Consider the following 21,889-nt stretch of genomic DNA (forward strand, 5'->3'; position numbering starts at 1 on the left):
GAAGTAGATATGTTTCTTAAGCATTATTATAGGATGCCATCCTTAGGCCCTTCACGTGATACCAAGACCTACACTATAGTTTTGGGATTCTTTCCACCTAAGATAAAACATTTAATTCAGTAAAATATACTGATTATACTGGCAAAATGGGGATAAATTTAGTATTTCAAAGCAAGTTGTAGACCGTACTCTGTGCCATGTGTTAGGATAAAGAAAATGATACATTTTTAGATCCTTAAAGCTCTCTACCTCTCTTGAGATCTGATTACTTCTACATCTTTGTTTTGTCTTTGTTGACTTGGGCCAAGATCATGATACAGCATTGTATCTTTCCCCACCCCTTAAAATTCAGCAGTAACAATTTAATAAAAACCGAGAAAATTACCTTAAATCAAGGAAACCTGAGATTAAATGAGAATTAGTTTTTGAATTTCCTTTTAGAAAAATATTTTAGGTATATAAATAATATCTCATTATATCACTATATCAGAGATGTTGGTGTAGGGAAATAGTCGTAGGGATGTTTCTTTGAAAGTTTTATTCACCTTGTATTTATTTCTTACATTTAGGGAACTAGCTCTTCAGAAAAATCCAAATCATCAGGAACATCACGATCAAAGAGGTTGGTTGATGTTGAAAGAAAAAGTTATTTTCTTTTTCAGGTTGTTATATTTTCTTTTTCTAAGAATAATACTTTTTTCTAAGTTTACTTCAAGTACTTTTCTAAGTAAACAGTTTTTTACAAGCACGCATATTAAAAGATAGGCAGTATAGTATAATGAATTCTCTCATATCTATCACTTGGCTTCAACAATTATTAATTCATTCTGACTTTGAATTTTAATGGAATTTTCCAGGGAGGATTGATTATGTAATAGTGGCCCATGCAATATGTAGATCACTTCTTATAGATCATATGTGTGCTTTAAAAAAGAGGAAAAGGGGAAGAGGGGAAATGAAATACTGATTGCCTCATCAGGCAGTTTGGATTTTTTAGGGTTATATGAAATTGCCTTGAATGAGTAGTGGTAGCCATCATAGTTATGAAGAAGTTATAAGGAGATCAAAGATTGATAAAAATACTTTTCTGTGTAAAATTGTCAGTGAATTTTACATAACAACTGAAACTACTTCCAGGCATACTTATAATGCATAATATACTGTGGAGTATAGTTTTTTATTAGAAGTTTGCAATTTATTCTATTGGACTTGTGTTGTTTCTAACCAGTGGGAATGTCTCTTAATAAACACAGCTTGCTTGTTATTAACTTATTCTCTAAAGTAGTGATTCCTAACTAGGAGTTCCCTTCCTCATCCCACAGTAGCTTTCTTAGAATGCACATGTTCTGATCCTACCCCTGACCTACTAATTGTAATGTTTAGTAATATGAAATAGAGATATATGCTTCCCTAGGTGATTGTGATATGTATCCCTGCTTAAAAGCCACTGCTCGATCTAAAAATGTTATTTATATTCTTTGGGTATTATTCCAATTGTCAGAAGTGTCCATAATTCTATGGACTTAATTCTTTCATAGGAAACCTTCAATTGTAACGAAATATGTAGAATCTGATGATGAAAAACCTTTGGATGAGACTGTAAATGAAGATGCTTCTAATGAAAATTCAGAAAATGATATTACTATGCAAAGCTTGCCAAAAGGTAATGTGTATTAATTTCTCATATGAAGTTAAAGTTGAAATGTATTTTAAATATTATTGTTATAAAACTGGAACTTGATAACTGTTAGCTGTGTGTAAAGGACCAACCCAATGTTTTAATCTTGATGGTCTGGAAATGTATTAGTATGGCAATGATAATATATGTTATTGAGGTTAAAAATTTAGAATATTCAGTCAGCTTTGAAAAGAACAAAACTTATTTTTTCTTTCCATTGGGTTTTAGAAAAGGGATTTTAGTTTCCAAATTATACTTGAATGTGGAAGTTGGTTTGAAAAGTTTAATATATTAAGTTTTGGTTCAGTAAATTTTAATGTGCTTGCTTTATAGAAAAACAATGAATATTTTGAGAACTTTTTAAGAAAAAACATTTAAATTACAGTTTAGTCTTACTAAATTCTTAAATTCCCTAAGACTCAAAGCTGAAGTTAATTATCAAAGATAGATTTAGGTATATTTCTTGTAATTATTTCTTTAAAAAGCCTTGTCACATACCTCTCAACTTTTGTGATTTTAACCTAAAAACCTCATTAATTAGATTGGGACAAAAATGCCAAATGAAAATCTTGGACTTTTTATAGTCCAAGTCTGAGAGCAATATGATTATGTGATGAGAGAATGACAACGTTCTTGGTAATTTCACTGTGTTTCAGAGTCAAAAGTTTAGACTTCTTTCTTTATTAAATAACACGTTTAAGGCTCTTAGCAAATTTTTCAAATTCTTACAGATTTATAGCAGTATTTACTAAATTTTGTTTTCTGTCTATACTTAGGTTTTTATGACACATCTTTTGAGTATGGAAATTTTTTTAAATGGTGGGTAGGAGGATAAGTCATTGCTTGACTAGGACAAATTAGGAGTTATAATTGATGATAAATGAAATGAAGAAAAGGAGTAAATGAGAAAGAGAAAAGAGATAGAAGGAAAATTCATGGGCCTACCATTTACTTGGCTTTGCAAATCATCTTATGACAATTTTATGTAATGGTTTTGGTGGCCAACGGCAGATAAAACTAACTTGAGAGTCTTGAGTCCCATAGGCAGTGACTGACTTTGGATTGTTATATTGTTAGTGATTGTCAGTGAGAGTCCTTATGATGGCCACTGGGTGAGCTAAGAACTAGGAATTAAAATCTTTTAATGATATTGTGGAAGAAAGTGTGGGATGTTACTAACCTGAAGTAAGCATAATTCTCTCCCACTAAACCAAAAATAGACCCATTCCATAAGGTTAAATTTGGATGATTATAATTATTGTTAATAATACTATATTGAGTATGTATAGATACTAGACTTATAAAATTAACTCATTTAATCCTCAAAACAGTGCTGTAAGGTAGTTATTGTTTCTACTTGTAGAGATGAAGGAACAAATTCAGAGCTCAAGGAACTTTTTCAGCTTTAAATTGAGAAGCTAAGATTTGAACCCAGGTCTGCCTGAATCCAAAGCTAGTGAGTGCTCTTTCCACTCTGCTGCTTTGCTTCCATTTAGAAGAGAATCTTCAGAAAGAATTCTTTTTTTTTTTTTTTTTTTTTATATATAAATCTTTAGCTCTTTTCAAAAGCAGGGACTTCTCTGAGAGTATATACATGAAATGGTTGTTGTGAGTAAAGGTTTTTTTGTGGAGATTATGTAAATTCACCAGTTCGTAAAAACTCAACTTTCTGTGTCCTCTTTCCCCCTTTTCTTAGACTCAGAAATTCATTTAACTAGATGCTACATTTTGTCAAAATCTGCTTGCTGAATAACATAGGCACATGGTTCAGGGAAACAGCCCCTAACAGCTGCCAGGTTTTACTTTCTTAATTGTTGCCAATAATTCCCAATTACTAAGCCCAGCAATATAGATAAATGTGAGATTTTGGACCCTTTTTACTATACCCCTGCTTTATTTGCTCTTGGGAGATTATAATGAAAAAACAAATTGACAACCTCTCTCTTCAGTTCACATGTTTTATACTTAAGAAAGTACATTCTTTCTAAAATATTTCCATAGAGACCAACAACTGATATTATTCTACAGTTTATTGTTAGAGCACTTGAACTTAAGTATCTTAAACCTACCTCTATTTAAATCTTTAAGGACTTTGCAGGGTACTGCAACTCTGCCATACTAGTTGGGAAATGCCTCAGAGTAGGTACAGAAGTAATAGCAGAATTAACTTCTCACATTGCCCGCCTCGCCTCCACTGTTCCCTTTCAAAACAATTTATAAAACAACCCTTAAAAATCTTTGTCTCACTTTGTAAGTTATATAGCTGTCTAACCACTATGCTGTATATCTAAAACTAATATAATATTGAATGTCAACTATAATTGAAAAATTAAAAAAAGAAAAAAAATAGAGAAAGAAACCTCAAAAATATTTTTCTGAATTTATGATTTGGATTATGAGAAGACTAGGATATCTTTTAAAAATTTTTCCCTTCTGATCATTTTATTTTATAAACTTTATGGAACTTAGCATGGATGTTCATATTCAAAACATTTCATGACAGGCACTATAAAAATTCAGAACTGGTCTGAGGCTTTCTGGTTTATTCACACATTTATGTTATAATCAGTTCATAATACCTCTCTCTCCCATTTTTATGAATTATATTCCAACAAGTTATCTGATTGTTGACACCTGGCCCTTTTATTATTTCCCCGTTTTATTTACTCTTGAGAGGTCCTTATACAAGTATTGAAAGCTTGAAAGAAATAAAACTAGGTACCAGCAATGTTGGCTTTATCTGAACTGAAGTCTTGTACTTCACTTGCACATTTAATATGTGTAATGGTTTTTTAAATGAAATATTTCTAGGTACAGTGATTGTACAACCAGAGCCAGTGCTGAATGAAGACAAAGATGATTTTAAAGGGCCTGAATTTAGAAGCAGAAGTAAAATGAAAACTGAAAATCTCAAAAAACGCGGAGGTAAATACAAGTGGAAATGAAAACATGAGTTTAAATTGCTGTTTATGACCATATTGGAAAATCTGATGTGCTTACTAAAAATACCTCCACTTTTCTGCCCATTGTTTATTAAAAGCACTACTTAAAAATAACTTCTGTTTCTCTCTGAGCTCTGAAGCAGAAAAGGTTAAACACCATTTATCAAAAACACCTTTGCCTTCAGTGGCTATTAAGTTATCTCAAGAAGCTTAGCATTTCCTTCTTGCATATGTTAGTTATATAATGCCTATATGCCAGAATACCATGTGTTCCCTCACTCCAAAGGAATTTCAGATTTGGACAATATCTTGCCTATGGCCTTCAGGTAACTTTATACATATCTAAAACATTGGTTTCACAGAGTGATGGACATCTTCATTAGTGTTACCTAGGCTGCTCATTAAAAGTTCAAGTTCCTTGACTCCACTCCTCACAAATTAGAATTTCTGGGGATGATGTCAAAACCATGCCCCAATTTTTTTTCATGCACATTAAAGTTGCAGACCTATTGATCTAAGGATAGCAATGCAGAGATGAGTAGGAAAGAGAAGGAAGCTAGAGCTAGTAACCTTCTCTCTATCTGTCTGAGCCTCCTCTCCCTTTGTCTGTCTACTCTTACTTATACACACAACCATCTTTCTAATCATCTTTAGAAAGTTAGCATAAGGAGGATTCATTTGGAAATTTATGACAATGGAATATGTGTCCCGCTTGTTCGTGATTTTTAAATAGTGCCTGTATGTATTTTTGGGCAGATTAACAGAGCCAGAATCCATGACTATAAAAGGAATGAATCTCTGAAAGACAGAACATAACACTAAATTTCTAAGTAGAGGTGTAATGGAAGCGTGTTTGTTTAATATTTGTCATGTTAATTGTGAAATTATAGTATAGTTCTTAATATTGATGAAATATTGTGTAGATTTTTATTTCAGTGCTATATGATTATCTTGATGGAAGTAGTAAAATATATTTGTATATATAAAATACATATTATCAGTTTTCAGGTTAAATCATTAGGTTTTCAGAGAAAATCAAGGAAATGTTGTTTAGACTTTTGTCTTCAAGGAGGTGCTCTATCCCTTTCAAGCATAAGAAGATATATTAAGAATCTGGTTCATAGGAGAGAAATTGCCATAGCAGCAACAGAGCTTACCATAGCTAAATAGTATTCTTAAAACAAAAGAATCAGCAAGTAGAAAGTGATGGTAAAGACCAGTAGCAAGAGTACCCCCGCCCCAATCATGGGTCCTATAGGGAAGAGAGATAATTGTATACAGCATTGTGTCAAAATTATCTGAATGGTGTCTTCTGGGGGGTGGGGAGGACCGTGGAGCAGTGTCTGAAATGTGGATGAGGGCTGAAAGGGGAATAAAAAAAACAAAGTTGTTGGGGAAGGTGTTCCTAGTGCCACTTTGCTGCTCATATTTGGTCTGAGCTGATATGTTTCTGGAACATTTTATTGAGTGTTCTGTGCAAGAATGATTATATTGTGCTTAAGGGAATATGTATGTTTATAGCCATACAGTAGTACTTAAATCTTTCATGTCTTAATGATTTGCTACATCTTTAAACTGGCAGAAATCACACAGGAAATTTAACTATGTTTATTTATATATACATGTATGAATAAACTAGTGATCTGAGGTACTGAATTGCTAGTTAATATTCAGACTTCTATGGAAAATTAGTTCTAAAATTGAAGCCTAATTTAGGAAACTCAAGAAGATAAACTTTATATATAAAATGTTCTTATATTGATTTGAAAGAAAATTAAATGCGAAAATATAGCTATATTGACCATTCTAGGAGCCACTATTTTTTAAATACCATAGCTTATTTTGACATCCTTTCCCCAATTTAATTGTTAGAAAATATATTTTATACCTGATTTTTCTATATGGCACAATAATTTCATTCTTTTTAAAACTATTAAAATATATTGAGCTCAGAAATAAAGATGCCTCTTTTATATTTACACAATGTATTATAATCATTAAGATATTTCATAACTAAAAATAAAAATTTAAAACATACATAAAGTACAAGTACATAAAGTAAAGGAACATTTCTGCATTTTACAGTATTTGCTTCAAATCTCAAATAAAATATTGATACAGTCCTAGTCTCACCCATTTCCCTTTTCGCTTACCCCTCAAGTAATGATGATCTTGAAGCTTGTATGCATGTGCGTGTGTGTCGTTTCCAGGCATGTTTTTATATTTTTCTATATGTATATTTATTCATAAAGCATTTATTTTTCATTTCAACATATAGAAAATAGTATCCTGTATATGTCTTTTTGCAACATTTTTCATTCACATTGTTTGTGAAATGTATCCATGTCAGTAAATATGTATGTTAGGTTTTTTTATTTTTCACTGCTCTACCGAATTCTGTTGTATGGGCAAACCACTATCCATTTCCCAAATGTTAACTTATTTCCAATTTTTTGTTTTCAAATTTTTCTAATTTCCTAGTTAATGTTGTGATGAATATCCTCTATATGATTCCTTGTGTACGTGTGGGAGAAATTCTTTAAAATATCACCTAGTTTTGTTTAATTCTTGAGTGACATATGCAAGAAGCACATAGAAGATACTTAATAAAAATTATCTAACTTTGGATGAACATTCAAACTCTAGCTTTCATTTATCTTGTTAGTTTATCTGAGTGCACACTGTGTATTTGTTTCTGTAAAACAAATATAGAATATATGAATATTCAAGATCAGATGAAAAACTAATGTAGGACAATATGACTTAAAATACAATATTAGCAGCTTTTATAGTAAAATCTTCAAATTCTCTATATTTTCTGGAAAGTATGATAGTACCCTTATACCTTGGATAAACTTTTTTAACCTGCAAATAGAAATATTTGTAATAATGTTTGGGTTCATGGTGCTTTGGACCTTAAAAGTAAGCAAAACACAAAATAGAAAATTAAAAGGCGAGAAATGTATGTATTGTTTTGTCTTTTATTTAGGGATAGAGACAGGGTTGTTTTGTTTTGTTTTTGTTTGTTTGTTTTTAGTTGTTTCCCTTTTGTGAATGCAGCCATTTTCACTGGCCTCTTTTGAATCATGACCAGCCATCTTATGTGGATCAAGATCTTGGTTGCACATCAGCATCATCCATAAAACTTTTAAAAAAAATGTCTAGGTGATTCTCATTCAGTGGTTTAGGGGTGGAAATGGCTCCCTATTTTTAAGAAATTCATCGGATGATTCTAATGTTTAGCTCAGATTCTGAAGCACTTCCCTAAGCAGAACTAGGGACGAGAGTGAGGCAGGAGAGGTTTCCTCTTAATCTTTGTTGTGTAGGTTATCTTCAATTTGTTTTTCTGCAGACACCGAGGAATGGGACTGTGCCTCTTCCCCCCAACCATTCTGAGGTTTCGCTGCCAAAATAGATATACCTGCAAGCCTTATTTGAGAAGAGTAAACAGTGCTGATATGGCGTTGACAGTGGAACAAACATAGAAGGCAGTTTAGTGGGTAGTATTGACGTAAATCTTAGGAACAAATTGGTAATATTAAATTACCAGGTTTTCACATATATATTAAAAGGATCTGTGCAGAAAGTTCCATTTTGAGAATAAAACCATTATGGCATATCTGACAAGTACAGGGTTGCAAATGAATCTGTTCCATGTATGTCAGTTGCTTCCCCACTATTTAAGAACTAATACTGAATTTATTTGCAAAGCAATAGCAAAATGAAAAAAGAGCTCTTGGCATCTGTTTTTAGAACTTCTTTTATGGAGTCTTTTCATGTTATACCAAGTTGTTCTGAGCAATAGGGTTTACATTTGTAAAGGGAAATAAGTTAGAATTTGTAGTTCTGGAATTTGCCAAGGTTGTCATCTTTTTAGTAAGTTCATAAAATTGTTAATCTTTTTACTTGGGTCTAAAATGTCATTTTTTTTAAGGATTATGAGATGTTTAATTTCCAATATGAAAGTTGCCAAATGACTAATGTAAATATCTTTTTGTATGTGTGTGTATATGTGTGAATAATGGTCAATCCTTTCTCCTAGAAGATGGGCTCCATGGGATTGTGAGCTGCACAGCTTGTGGACAACAGGTCAATCATTTTCAGAAAGATTCCATTTATAGACATCCTTCACTGCAAGTACTTATTTGTAAGGTATGTAATGATCTGTTGATAATTCAGTCCACAAATAATTTAATGCTTACCATGTGTCAGACTTTTGGTACACAGTGTCAGAATGTTGGTGCACAGTGATGAAGAAGACGAAAATGGTTTCTGCCCTTGGATTGCTTATATTGTAGTGGGGAAGACAGTTATAAAAAGCCCAAGTAGTGCCCTGATAGTAGTGATATTGTATACTACAGGAACACACAGGAAGTCTGTAATTTGAAGTTGGGTAGGGGCTTTATAATGGAGATGAGATAAACTGGTATCTGAAATATAAATAGGAGTTAGCCTGGTGAAGTCGGATTGGTTCAGCATATTCTAGGCAGAGGCAATATGTTCAAAGGCTGGTAGGTGAGGGAGAGTGTGGTGTGCTGGAAAATTTAAAGAATGTATGTTTTATAACTGTCCCTCTTATGTACCCTAATTACCCAAATCTAAACTCTGTGGAGCAGAGTTTTGACATAAAACTTGGAGATAATAGAGTTGAAAATGTTTAATATGTGTCGAAGATAGTTTTAACAGTTTATGTATACTTTTTTATTAGTTATGCCTTGAAATTTATTTTAAGTATCTATAATATCAATGATATGGTTTGCCCAACTCATATTAGTGCCAAGATTAATCCTCTGTTAGTTTATTTTGCAAGAAAATGCTTCCTCGAAATGCAGGGTCAGACCAGACTTTCCTCAGAGTTCTAGTTCTAGATCTTTTATTGTACTCATTTTTGATAGATACAGACCTACTTAAATGTACTGTTTACTTCTAGTAATTTGTGTCCCTCCTTTCCTTGAATTCAGTTTAGCCAGGGGCCTATCTAGTACATGTTGTAGCCTCTAGTTTTAAATTGTGACAACTGAATTTCATATTGCTGAATTTATAATGCACATTTCTATTCTCTTTTCTTACGTATCTGATTTTTTCCCCAAGAGATAGTCTGTTGAGCCTAGCTCATTTTAATAAATAGTTTTCACCTGTGGGCATGGAACCTTCCATTTATCCAGTACCAGTAAAAAGGAATTTACAGTCAGTCAGACTTGGATTTGAGTACTAGTTTGGCCTCTTGCTAGTTGTATGACTTTAGATTTATATACATATTAATGAACCAGAGCCTTTACTCTCAAATTGGGTGTAATACCTCGGACCTTGTATAGTAGATATTTTGAGATTTAAAGATAATGTAGGTTAATGTAGGATGGTATTGCTTAGCTGTACATATGGTAGCTGGTTATTTACATATGATGACTGTTTATTAAGTAGCAACAACATCTAACATTTTTATGTAGAGCTTTAGTAGCTAGTCATATGAGATCAGAAATTTGCTTTATCAGAATCTTTTATAAATATATAAGGAATAGTGTACTTGATGATATGGAAATCTGTTCCAAGGAATTTGTTTCTTGAGCTATTTCTATGTGTAGAAAGTATTAGTATTGAAAAGTTCAGTGCTTTTGCTTTGATCGTCTAAAATACACATGTACACACACACTCCCTTTACTTTTTTAATGACTTAAAAAATAAAATTTTTGTCTTTTATGGATATTACCAATTTTGAATAAAATTTCCTCTTCCTCTTTTCTTTTAATAGAATTGCTTTAAATATTATATGAGTGATGATATTAGCCGTGACTCAGATGGAATGGATGAACAATGTAGGTAGGTAATTCATCAAGATGAATTCAAATTCAGTGTTGGCTACATTTTTGGTGGGGGAATTCTTACATAATCTGTTATTAGATCCATTTTTTTTGTAGTGTCATTGATGTCTTTAATGGAAGACTGTTCTTTTCCACAAAACTGTAGTTTTATGTTTGTTTTAAGTTTCTAATAAAGAATAAGCAGGTAAGCTAAATTGCTTTACTATTAATATTGCTGGCAGGAAAATATGAATTGCTTTAATATTAAAAAGGTTTAAAATGAGTTTCATTTGGGAATAATATTTTAATCTTTAAATAATTTCAGATGGTGTGCAGAAGGTGGAAACTTGATTTGTTGTGACTTTTGCCATAATGCCTTCTGCAAGAAATGTATTCTGCGCAACCTTGGCCGAAAGGAGCTGTCTACGATAATGGATGAAAACAATCAATGGTATTGCTACATTTGTCACCCGGAGCCTTTGTTGGACTTGGTTACTGCATGTAACAGCGTATTTGAAAATTTAGAACAGTTGTTGCAACAAAATAAGAAGAAGATAAAAGTTGACAATGAAAAGAGTAATAAAGTATGTGACCATACACCCAGATTTTCTCCAAAGAAAAATAGTTCAAATTGTAATGGAGAAGAAAAGAAATTAGATGATTCATGTTCTGGTTCTGTAACCTACTCGTATTCAGCACTAATTGTGCCCAAAGAGTTGATTAAGAAGGCAAAAAAACTGATTGAGACCACAGCAAACATGAACTCCAGTTACGTCAAGTTTTTGAAGCAGGCAACAGATAATTCAGAAATCAATTCGGCTACAAAGTTACGTCAGCTTAAGGCTTTTAAATCTGTGTTGGCTGATATTAGGAAAGCTCATCTTGCATTAGAAGAAGATTTGAATTCAGAGATCCAAGGTTTAGATGCTGTAAACAAAGAGAAAAATACCAAAGAGCATAAAGTCATAGATGCTAAGTCTGAAATAAAAGTACGAAAAGGAGAAAAACCCTGCGCTTTGGAAAGGAAGGATATTTCAAAATCAGAACCTAAACTGTCAGGAAAGCAGGTAGATAGTGAGCACATGGATCAGAGTATTCCAGTAGAGGAACAAAGAACAAATAAAAGTACCAGTGGTGAACATAAGAAATCTGATAAAAAGGAAGAACCTCAGTATGAACCTGCTAACACTTCTGAAGACTTAGACATGGATATTGTGTCTGTTCCTTCTTCAGTTCCAGAAGACATTTTCGAGAATCTTGAGACTGCTATGGAAGTTCAGAGTTCATCTGATCATCAGGGTGATGGCAACAGTGGAATTGAGCAAGAACTGGAGAGTTCTTCTGTAAAATTAAATATTACTTCAAAAGACAACAGAGGAGGTATTAAGTCAAAAACTACAGCTAAAGTAACAAAAGAATTATATGTTAAACTCACTCCTGTCTCCCTTTCTAATTCCCCAGTTAAAGGTGCTGATTGTCAGGAAGTTCCACAAGATAAAGATGTCTATAAAAGTTCTGGTCTGAGCCCCAAGCCAGAGAACTGTGAACTTGGACAGGAAAAAAATGATAACGAGCATTTGGTTGAATGTGAAGTTCTGTTACCTGCAGAAGAATCTGATCTTCGAAGATCCCCACGTGTAAAGACTACACCTTTAAGGCGACAGACAGAAACCAACCCCGCTACATCTAATTCGGATGAAGAAAGTAATGAAACAGTTAAGGAGAAACAAAAACAATCGGGTCCAATGAGAAAAAAAGATAAGCGGAATTCTTCTGACAGTGCTATAGATAATCCTAAACCTAATAAATTGCCTAAATCTAAACAGTCAGAGATTGTGGATCAAAATTCAGATTCTGATGAGATGCTAGCAATCCTCAAAGAGGTATCCAGGATGAGTCAGAGTTCTTCTTCAGATACTGATATTAATGAAACTCATACAAATCATGAGAAGACTTTGTATGATTTAAAGACTCAAACAGGGAAAGATGATAAAGGAAAAAGGAAAAGAAAAAGTTCTACTTCTGGCTCAGATTTTGATATTAAAAAAGGCAAATCAGCTAAAAGGTTTATAATGCCTAAAAAGAAACGACAAAACCAGTCTGAATCTTCCAATTATGACTCGGAATTAGAAAAAGAGATAAAGAGCATGAGTAAAATTGGGGTTGCCAGAACAACCAGAAAAGGAGTTCCAAATAGAGAAGATTATGATTCTTCCGAAGATGAAAAACACAGCAAAAAAAGAATGGGTAATCAAGGACAGAAAAATTTGAAGACTACACAAGAACGGTCATCTGATGATGCTGAAAGGAAACAAGAAAGAGAGAACTTCTCTTCAGAAGGCACAGTTTGTAAAGACAAGACCGTCTTAGAATTAAGTGATAGACACGTTAAGAAGCAGCAGCCAGGTGTTTCTTTTGTTGGTGCTGATAAGCCGCCTTCTGGGAAAGAGGAGAGTTTTAGTTCTCCAGAAAACAAAAAGTTTGCTGAAACTAAAGAAAAGAGTAAGCATCTGAAAACCAAAGTGTATAAGAAAGTACAGGGTAGCTTATCTGATGTTGCTGAGAAATTCTCAAAGAAAGAGCACAGTGACGACTCCTCTGAGGATGATAAAAAGCAGAGCAAAAAGCAAGCTGAAGAAAAAGAAAAGAAAACTACAGACTTGAAGAAAAAAGTAATTAAGATGGAACAACAGTATGAATCATCTGATGGCATGGAGAAATTACCTGAGGGAGGAGAAATTTGTCATTTTCCTAAAGGCATAAAGCAAAATAAGAATGACACAACTGATGGAGAAAAGAAAAGTAAAAAAATAAAAGATAAAGCTTGTAAAAAGAAGGATGAATTATCTGATAATGCTGACAAGTTACAAGGGAAAAGAGATAGTTGTGATTCTTCAGAAGAAAAAAGGAATAAGAATGTGCCATCTGGTAGAGAGAAGAAAAGGTGCAACTTACCTGAAAAAAGTTCAAGGAAGAGACAAGATTGTTCATCATCTGATACTGAGAAATATTCCATGAAAGAAGATGGTCATGATTCTTCTGATAAGAGACTGAAAAGAATAGAATTGAGGGAAAGACGAAATTTAAATTCAAAGCGAAGTAACAAGGGAGTACAAAGTGGCTCCTCATCTTCAGATGCTGAGGAAAGTTCTGAAGATAATAAAAAGCTGAAGAAACAAAGAACTTCAGCTAAAAAGAAGGCAGGCAATGTCAAGGAGAAAATGAGAAACTCCTTAAGAACAAGCACTAAAAGGAAGCAAGCTGACATCACTTCCTCATCTTCTTCTGATATAGGAGATGATCAGAATTCTGTAGGCGAGGGGAGCAGTGATGAGCAGAAAATTAAGCCTGTGACGGAAAATTTAGTGCTGTCTTCACATACTGGATTTTGTCAGTCTTCAGGTATGCAAAAATAAATTTAAAATGTGTAATTTGTACTTATTCCCTCTTGAATCACTACATTATTTAATTTTCCTGAAGCCAGTCAAATGCAGGGTTACTATTTAGGAAAAGACAATTTAAAAAGTCTTTAGAGATTAACTACAAAGCCTTTCTCCATTTATTTTTATGCCATCATTGGAAACTATTTCATTGTTAGTATTCTGTGTCAGGTATACCAGGTTTGTTGAGTAATTAACAAAATTTCTTTATCAATGTTTGATGCTTTTTCTCTGAAGTAATGAACGGTAGTTTATGAAGGAAAATCAGACTGGTACCAGTAGTTTATGTAATGGAGATGAGTGCTTGGTACTGGTATAAAATGGTATGTGGTAGTTTTAAGTGCTTTGCCATGCATATGATTTTTTAAATTGGACAGAGTAACTTTGTGTCCCACTAAATCCTCTGAAAAATTAAATTTACTTCATTGAAACCCTTTGCTGATGCTCATCATTTCTTTTCTAATGACATGAACCAGATGTTTCTGTCTTCAATACTAACAAAGGTGGAAAGACAGCCGAAAAGTAGTTCTATTACCCTATCATGAGATAGAGCACTAGAACAATTAAAGTTTGTTTGGGTCAATAGTCAGTGATACTCCAAATTACCACCCAATTGTGAAAATTTTATTATTACAATTTTTTTAAAATCAGTTGTACAATAAATGTAATCTTGTCACTCATTGTCTTTTTTTTTTTTTTTAAGTCAGTAAAATCTGTCAGCTAACCAGGGACACTTGAAATTTGTTTAAAATTTTTTATAAAGTAGATTTCACTTATAGCTATGTTTGTGGCACAGGCAGAATGTTTAAAAATTTCCTTTCATTCCTTATGTTAGCATTTTTCATTTATCCCAATGGGATTTTAGAGAAATTAATTTAAAACCTGTTTTTAAATAAAATTTTAAATTCCTTTTATGGAGCACTTATCTAATCAGTTGATTTGAAAACCAAGTGTGATATGCATGATGTATACAGTTTAATGTTCCTCTATATTACATGCCTAGATGGAGTTCTGCCTGTATGGCTATTATCACTACAGGTCTGCAGTCCCTGAAATTCTTGGGCCTAATGTGTTTCAGAATTTTCAACTGTTTGGTTTTCAGAAAGATAATACAGAGTAGTTAGTTAACTGTATATTATATAATAGCTCCATTAGGGCCTGAGGAAAAACCCCCATAATCAGCCACGTTAGTATTTCTGCAGCAAAACATGAACATTCACATTTAGAAGAGTAAATAGTTCTGATTAGGTTTTGCTGCTAAATGAACTTTGGGACCACCTTATATAACTTTTATGTTTGAGAGCCTTTTGGATTTCAGAATTGCATATAAGAGATTGTGGACTTGCATTCAAAACATGATTGAATAGTTACTTTGATATCAAATCAATGTTTTTGTTATCAGTTTAGATGAGAAAATTTATTAATGATTAGAGTATAAGAATAATAAATTGTAATTAGTTACATTGAATATTCTCATTAGCAAATTCTAGGCGATTGAACTAATCTTAAACTTTGGAAAACTGGTTTCTATGATTAAACAGCTTCCCTAGTGAAATTAACATGTTTGATTTCAAATACTAATTTTCATTTCCCAAAATCTCACTTGATTTAATACATATGAGGATATCTATGACATACCTTTCATGTTTGGGACTATTAATACCTAGTGTAATAAGTAATATGTGTTCATCAGATCTTAAGAAGAGATGACAACATAGGGTATATTTCCCAATAATTCCTTAACCCAGCACTAGTCTTGGTCATTGTGTTCCATTTTAACTTATGTAACTATATTCTGAAGGACCAGTGTGCTGATGGGGTATATTTTGAGAAACCTTGAGAATTCAGCACTTAAGCAGATGCTAGTCTCTTGACTGTTTGGTGGAACAAGCCTGTTCCAATTTCGTTTACCCTGGATATTTCTTGGGACTGATTGCTTTAGATGAAAAAAGAAGATAAATTTGCTAAGGGGTTAACACATCTAAAAATTGGACTTTGTCAATAGAAATATTTATGGAGATAAAGAATGTGAAGGGCATTGAAAAGAAGCACTATGTAAAAAATAGTTTTTAAAGATAAGTTTGAGTATAAGCTAATGATAAGTGGCATTCCTTAAGAATTTGCTTGAAGCATGCTAAATTTATTTAGTCCCTTAATATGTCCAACTTATTTTAGGTGACAGTTTTTATGAGCCTTTAAAAAGCCTCTCCTGCTCTCATGAATTTAGAGGATTCCAATTTATTCAGCAATAGTTGGGTATCCTATTACATGGTACAACATTTTCTTAGAAATTGGTGCTTGGGAATGGCATGAGCAACCAAGGTTAACAACATGGTCCTAGGAGATTACAGTCTAATGAGCAAGATAGACATAGATAAATCATTTAAAAAAAGAATACCAGAAAAAAGATATAAAAGTAAAATAGGGCTGTGTGATAAATACTGAGCGAACCATTTAATCTAAATATTGGAGGAAGACTTAAAAGAACAGGTAGCATTGGAACTGAATTTTGAAGTTTGGGTCAAATTTTGAAAGGCGTAGAAAAGAGGAACAACAGTAGTATTACTAGTAATTCATTTGAAGATTGGTCTTGTTTGAATGAGGTATTGTGAGTTTGCTAGGATATTGTAAAGTTTATTTTTGCCTTTCTATATTTAGTGTATTTCTGTCCCGAATCTGTATCTGTCTATGTTCTTTATGGATTTTTCCTCCAAATATTTTATTATGAGAAAAATTTAAATATACAGAAAAGTTTCTTCCATTAACATTGCACTGTATTTGCTTTATCACATATCTATCTATATATCCTATCTATCCATCAGTGTAACTAACTTATTTTTGCCTTTTTAACTATTTTGAAATAATTATAAATTTACAGGAAGTTGCACCAAAAAAATGTACAGGGAGATCGTGGATACCCTTCATTCAGTTTCTCCTAATGGTAATATCTTGCATAACTATCATAAAGTGTCAAAACCAGGAACAGAAGATTTATACAGATTTCATCAGTTTAATTTGTACTCATTCGTGTGTGTGTGTGCGTGTGCATATTGTATGTATAAGTATAGATCTGTGCAATTGTATCATTTGTAGCTTTGTAAACCACCACTGACAACCAAGATATTGAACTATTCCATTACCACAAGTTTCCCTTATGCTACATCTTATGCACACTCCCTTACTCTTATCCTCATTCTTAACCCCTAGCAACTGTTAATTCAATCTGATTTTTATCTGTTATTTTGTTAAAAGATAGAATCATGAAGTATGTAACATTTTGAGGTTGGCTTTTTTCACTCAGTGTAATGCTCTTGAAATTTTGGATGCATTTCAAAATAATTGGTAAACATTAACATACTTCTCCCTAATTACTTCAGCATATGTAGTATTAGTAAGAGTTCAATATTTAAGTTTGTTTTTGAGGCATATGTAGTATTAGTAAGAGTTCAATATTTAAGTTTGTTTTTGAGGTGCAGTTTACATACAATGAAATATACAAATTTTGATTTCTTTAGAATTTTAATCAAAGGATAGAAATGTAGCTTTTTATAAGGAAATAAGTTTTATTGTACTCGAATGTATATGTGTAATTCTACTCATGAATACTATACAAATTCAAGTATATTTTGAAATTACTTGGTACTACCAAAATATTGATAACAATTTTGTTATTTTTCAGTGATACAGGATAAATTATACATCTGTTAAATTTAAACTTAAAAATGGATCATTACAAAGCTTATTTCAGCAATAAATTTATGCTACTGTGATGGCAAATGATAAAGACTTGTTACCAGAAGGATGAGCTTTAAAACCTTTGTGCTCTCAGAAGGAACTTTGAAATATATAAGATCCAACTTATTTATCATTTTACTCCTGGCACTTCTTAAATTCCCCATTGTTCTTTCCTTATCAATTCTTCTTAATCATGTTTTGGAATCTAGAGTACATTTTAGAACCCTGTAGTTGTTTTTAAAGTTTTAGGTTTTCAGTTTTATTTTATATTGTTTTACTTGTGTAGATAATTTAAAGCTAAATTTTAAGTGTACCTTTTTTTTCCCTCAAGGAGATGAAGCCTTATCTAAATCAGTGCCTGTCACAGTGGATGATGATGACGATGACAATGATCCCGAGAATAGGTATGATTCCATCTGTAAGGACTTTTAAAAGATTATAACACATCCTAGACATGGGCACAAACAGCAGCAATGGAACCACAAGCTGATTGTAAAGACCAGGAGTGCCTACCTTAGAAAGACTCGCTCACTGTCTTCCTGCAAGTTTGAAAGGAAGGCCAGAAAATGAGCTAAAACTCAGAAACCTTAAGAGAAAGTAAATATAAATATTAGCACACCTAGCATAGGATATGTTATAGAAATAAAGCACTGTCAATTTTATGTTTTCATGTAAAGTGATAATTTTTGAGAATAATTTTGACAGATTATTTTATCGATGAAGGTAAATCATATCTCAATAAATCGGTGACAACAAACATCTCCTTAATATTTGATTATTATTTTAAGTTGCCATTCAGTATGGTGGTCCTATTTATTAAATCCTGTTCAAAGTGAAAAAAAGGAGATTGCTCAGATATATAAGTTTAAGAGATCACTTTCAAAATTAGTGTCAATTTACAGTGTCCAAACTGACATAGATTTTAACCATTTTTCAGATAAAAAGTAGTATGATACTGTTAACTTTAATAAGGTTTACACAATAGTTTTAAATGTAAATTGTGTAGCCTGTACAAATTTATTTAACTAAGGGATTGCTGGGAGTAGAAAAAAAATACTAAGGAACACCTATATCTCAGCAATGAAAAATAAAAAAAATAAAAGTATTGAAGAATATAATATAATGTTTTTATATGTATTTTAATTCTTTCCTGGACTATAGTATACCACACAATCATAATCTTCAACCAAGTGTAGTGTATTGGGTGGAATTTTGGAATAATGAAGATAAGAGTATCTGACTTCTAGTTCTATCTTTTCTAACAACTGTCTGGAATCTTGGGCAGTGACTTTACTCTTTGCCAAAACTTTCTGATCTCTAAAATAGAAGGATTGAGGTGAAGGGAAATAAGAGGTTCAGACTTCAGGTATAAAACAAGTCATGGGGATGTGGTGTACTACATAGGGAATATAGTCAATAATATTGTGATAGCGTTGCACAGTGTTAGGTGGTTGCTGGACTTAGTCATGGTTATCACTTCTTTAGGTATATAAAGGTTGAATAACTATGGTGTACACCTGAAACTAATACAATATTCTGTGTTAGCTATATTTTAATAAAAAAAATTTTAAAATGCATTTAAAAAAGATGGGGGAAAGTACACTAAAATGGTAATAGTAAAAGTAAATAAACAAATAAAATGAAAGGATTGGATGAAATTTTCTCTGATTAATTCTAACACCAGACATCTAAGATAGATGTGATGGTTTTACTAAGGAGCACTTTATTAACTATCCATTTATTCCTAACAGTAAACTCTAATATTAAGAAAATCTGTCATTTTTGTGTCATGGTTTTGTAAGGAATTAACTTTGAGTTAGTAAATGCTGTGGAGACAGCTGTTACTCTAGCTCAGGTTTATATCTTGCTGGTGCTGATAGGTTTTTCTGTTTCAAAGATCAGTGTTCTTATAATTGACAGGAGAATGTTTTTTATTAAGTAGAATGAACAGTTTTATTTTGCACATTTGAATAGTACTTAATCATGGATACAAAGATTCATATGCTGCTTACATGTAAATTTAGTTTTTGATTAAATATATAAATTATGTTATGGGGTCCAGAATGGAATGGTAAGGGCATACATTTAATTCATCAGGGATTTTATATAGTACATGGTCTCAGTGAGATTATGAAAGCATTTAAAAATTTAAAAACTGCTTTCATTCCTCTTCACTTCTTTATGCTACTGTTTTCCTGTAAAATATGAGGCCTAAAATGTTATTAAAAGGCTAATAATATTTAAAACATGCTATATCCTAATATAACTTAATTTCATATTTAGCCACCAAATAAGAGTGTCATTATTAAGGTGTGATAATTTTTTGTGTTAGAGCTTGTCAATATATAAACATCATTTTCATCTTTTAAGTTACTTTGTCACATCTCTCTGTAACTGGCAAGTATTTTATTGGAGGGTGTCCTAGTTCCATCTTGTGTTTGTGATTAAAAAATACAACTCTGTTGAATACTTTTGAGAAGAATTAAATTTTATCTGGAGCATGTTTTTCTTTATACTCAGTTTAATGTACTTTAATAAAATATACCATTAATAACTTGTTTCATATCCAAAGAGGTTACCTAATACCCATAGGTTGTCTAATGATGGAGATACAAATATCTTCTTGAAAATTTTGTGTAGGCAATGTATTTCAGCATATTTGAGTATGCACTAAGGAGCTTTTAGAAATTTGTTTGCAAGTCATGATTAAGTCTTGGAATTATTTTACCAATTTCACATTTTTGAGTAGGATGTACTTTGGTAGGTTAGCATATTGTAATTGTGTGTAAATTTGTACACAATTGTGTAATTGTATATAAATTGTGTATAAATTTCATATGCTTTGGTTTTTAGCAGTATTATAATTCATTTTCAGTGTTGATGTTATGGAGAGGTAAATAGTGTATTAATACAAATGCTTAATTGGATGCAATAAATTTCTGTAAAACTTTTTTCTTGTTTAAGCATTTAATTTTAATTATGATGTATCTTTTCATGAGAGTTGAAAGAATTTGTTAGAATTAAGATATGTAGGCTAGTTCGTAGTCAAAGAAGTTTTGATAGTTCTGAAATTGAGGCAATAAATATTTTATAATTTCAAAATACTTATATATGAATACTTATATATGAATTTGTATTTGTTTGAAAGTTTTGCAACAGACTTCACTGTTGTTATTTTTTCTATTTTAAAACTAGGACTGCTTTTGAAGTCATTAAAAAGACTTAGCTGTGTCCTGAATATTCTAGTAGGTGTGAATAAATAAGTTCCTGTTATTTTAGCATACCATTATGTAATATCATTCATATTTGAAAGTTCATGTATGCTGTTGTGAGATAGAGCAGTCTGATTTGTAAATTAATTTATATAATTGCATTTATTTAATAAACAGACTATAGGTTGATTGACACTTTTAACTTTTATTACTTTTTTTGGTTGAGCTTTTTAGAAAAAGTATAAATAGTAGATTAACTTTATTATTGAAATTTCTATAACTGAGAAATCACTTCATATTTTATAGCATAGATTCTATGTACTTTTTGAAAGGGAGAATGTAATAATACCAAACATTTTGTTAGGTTATTTACATTAAACACAATTTTAAAGTCAGTTATTTGAATGTGCCATTATGTTAATGTTACCTTTTGAATACCTGTTAGTTTTATTTTAAATTGGTTCTTTCATTGAAAAGACATTTATCCACATAATTTTTAATTATGGTTGTAATTCTACAATTAGGCTGGCATTGAAAATGCATTATGATTCTTTAATGTTTTCAATATAAATTGAGATATTTTGACTGAATATTTTCTAATAATGTCCTATATATTTTTTAATACCCGCACTATCAATTAGCCTCAGTAACAAGATGGTAGTGTGTTCAAGTTTAACAGTGTTAGTGTTGAGGATCATTAAAGCAGGCTTGTCTTTAGAGATTGCATACTAAACGATCCTTGAAGAATCTATTCCCCCTGAAAAAATTAGTTTTGGAATATTCTTTATTTGTATTTTTTAGAGGGTGTGAAAAATATTTAAAACTGAGATTTTTAGAGACAAAAAAACAGATTGCTAGATTTTTTTTCTAAATATGCTTTTTTTTTTTTAACCTCAATTTTGACTAAAAGCTGAGATTTTTATATGGATACCCTCCCTTGCCACATCCACACATCCATACATATATTTACTTTATAGTTGAAGAATGCTTAATTGGATCTATTAATACTCCATAGTTTTCCTCATCATTTCTCAGGGGGGCTAAATAATTTTTTTCATAGAAGCAAAATTTGATGTGGAGATTG

The 21,889-nt window shown here is 31.9% G+C and overlaps 1 protein-coding gene across 8 annotated transcripts in view; it reads left to right on the plus strand.

The window, feature by feature from the left end:
• ATRX (ATRX, chromatin remodeler) overlaps positions 1-21,889 on the plus strand; it is a 262,193-nt gene that overhangs the window by 74,061 nt on the left and 166,243 nt on the right. For 3 of the 8 annotated variants that reach the window (XM_011384940.2, XM_011384944.2, XM_011384946.2), the window contains 7 exons: positions 570-622; positions 1,539-1,663; positions 4,490-4,603; positions 8,663-8,772; positions 10,370-10,437; positions 10,744-13,820; positions 17,925-17,997. In XM_011384940.2, coding sequence (XP_011383242.1) covers positions 570-622; positions 1,539-1,663; positions 4,490-4,603; positions 8,663-8,772; positions 10,370-10,437; positions 10,744-13,820; positions 17,925-17,997 — 3,620 coding nt within the window. The remainder of the gene's footprint in view (positions 1-569; positions 623-1,538; positions 1,664-4,489; positions 4,604-8,662; positions 8,773-10,369; positions 10,438-10,743; positions 13,821-17,924; positions 17,998-21,889) is intronic. The other 5 variants (XM_011384949.2, XM_011384941.2, XM_011384950.2 and 2 more) reach the window with 3 other exon arrangements.

The sequence above is a fragment of the Pteropus vampyrus genome, unplaced genomic scaffold (genome assembly GCF_000151845.1).
Source record: "Pteropus vampyrus isolate Shadow unplaced genomic scaffold, Pvam_2.0 Scaffold635, whole genome shotgun sequence".
NCBI classification, from domain to species: Eukaryota; Metazoa; Chordata; class Mammalia; order Chiroptera; family Pteropodidae; genus Pteropus; species Pteropus vampyrus.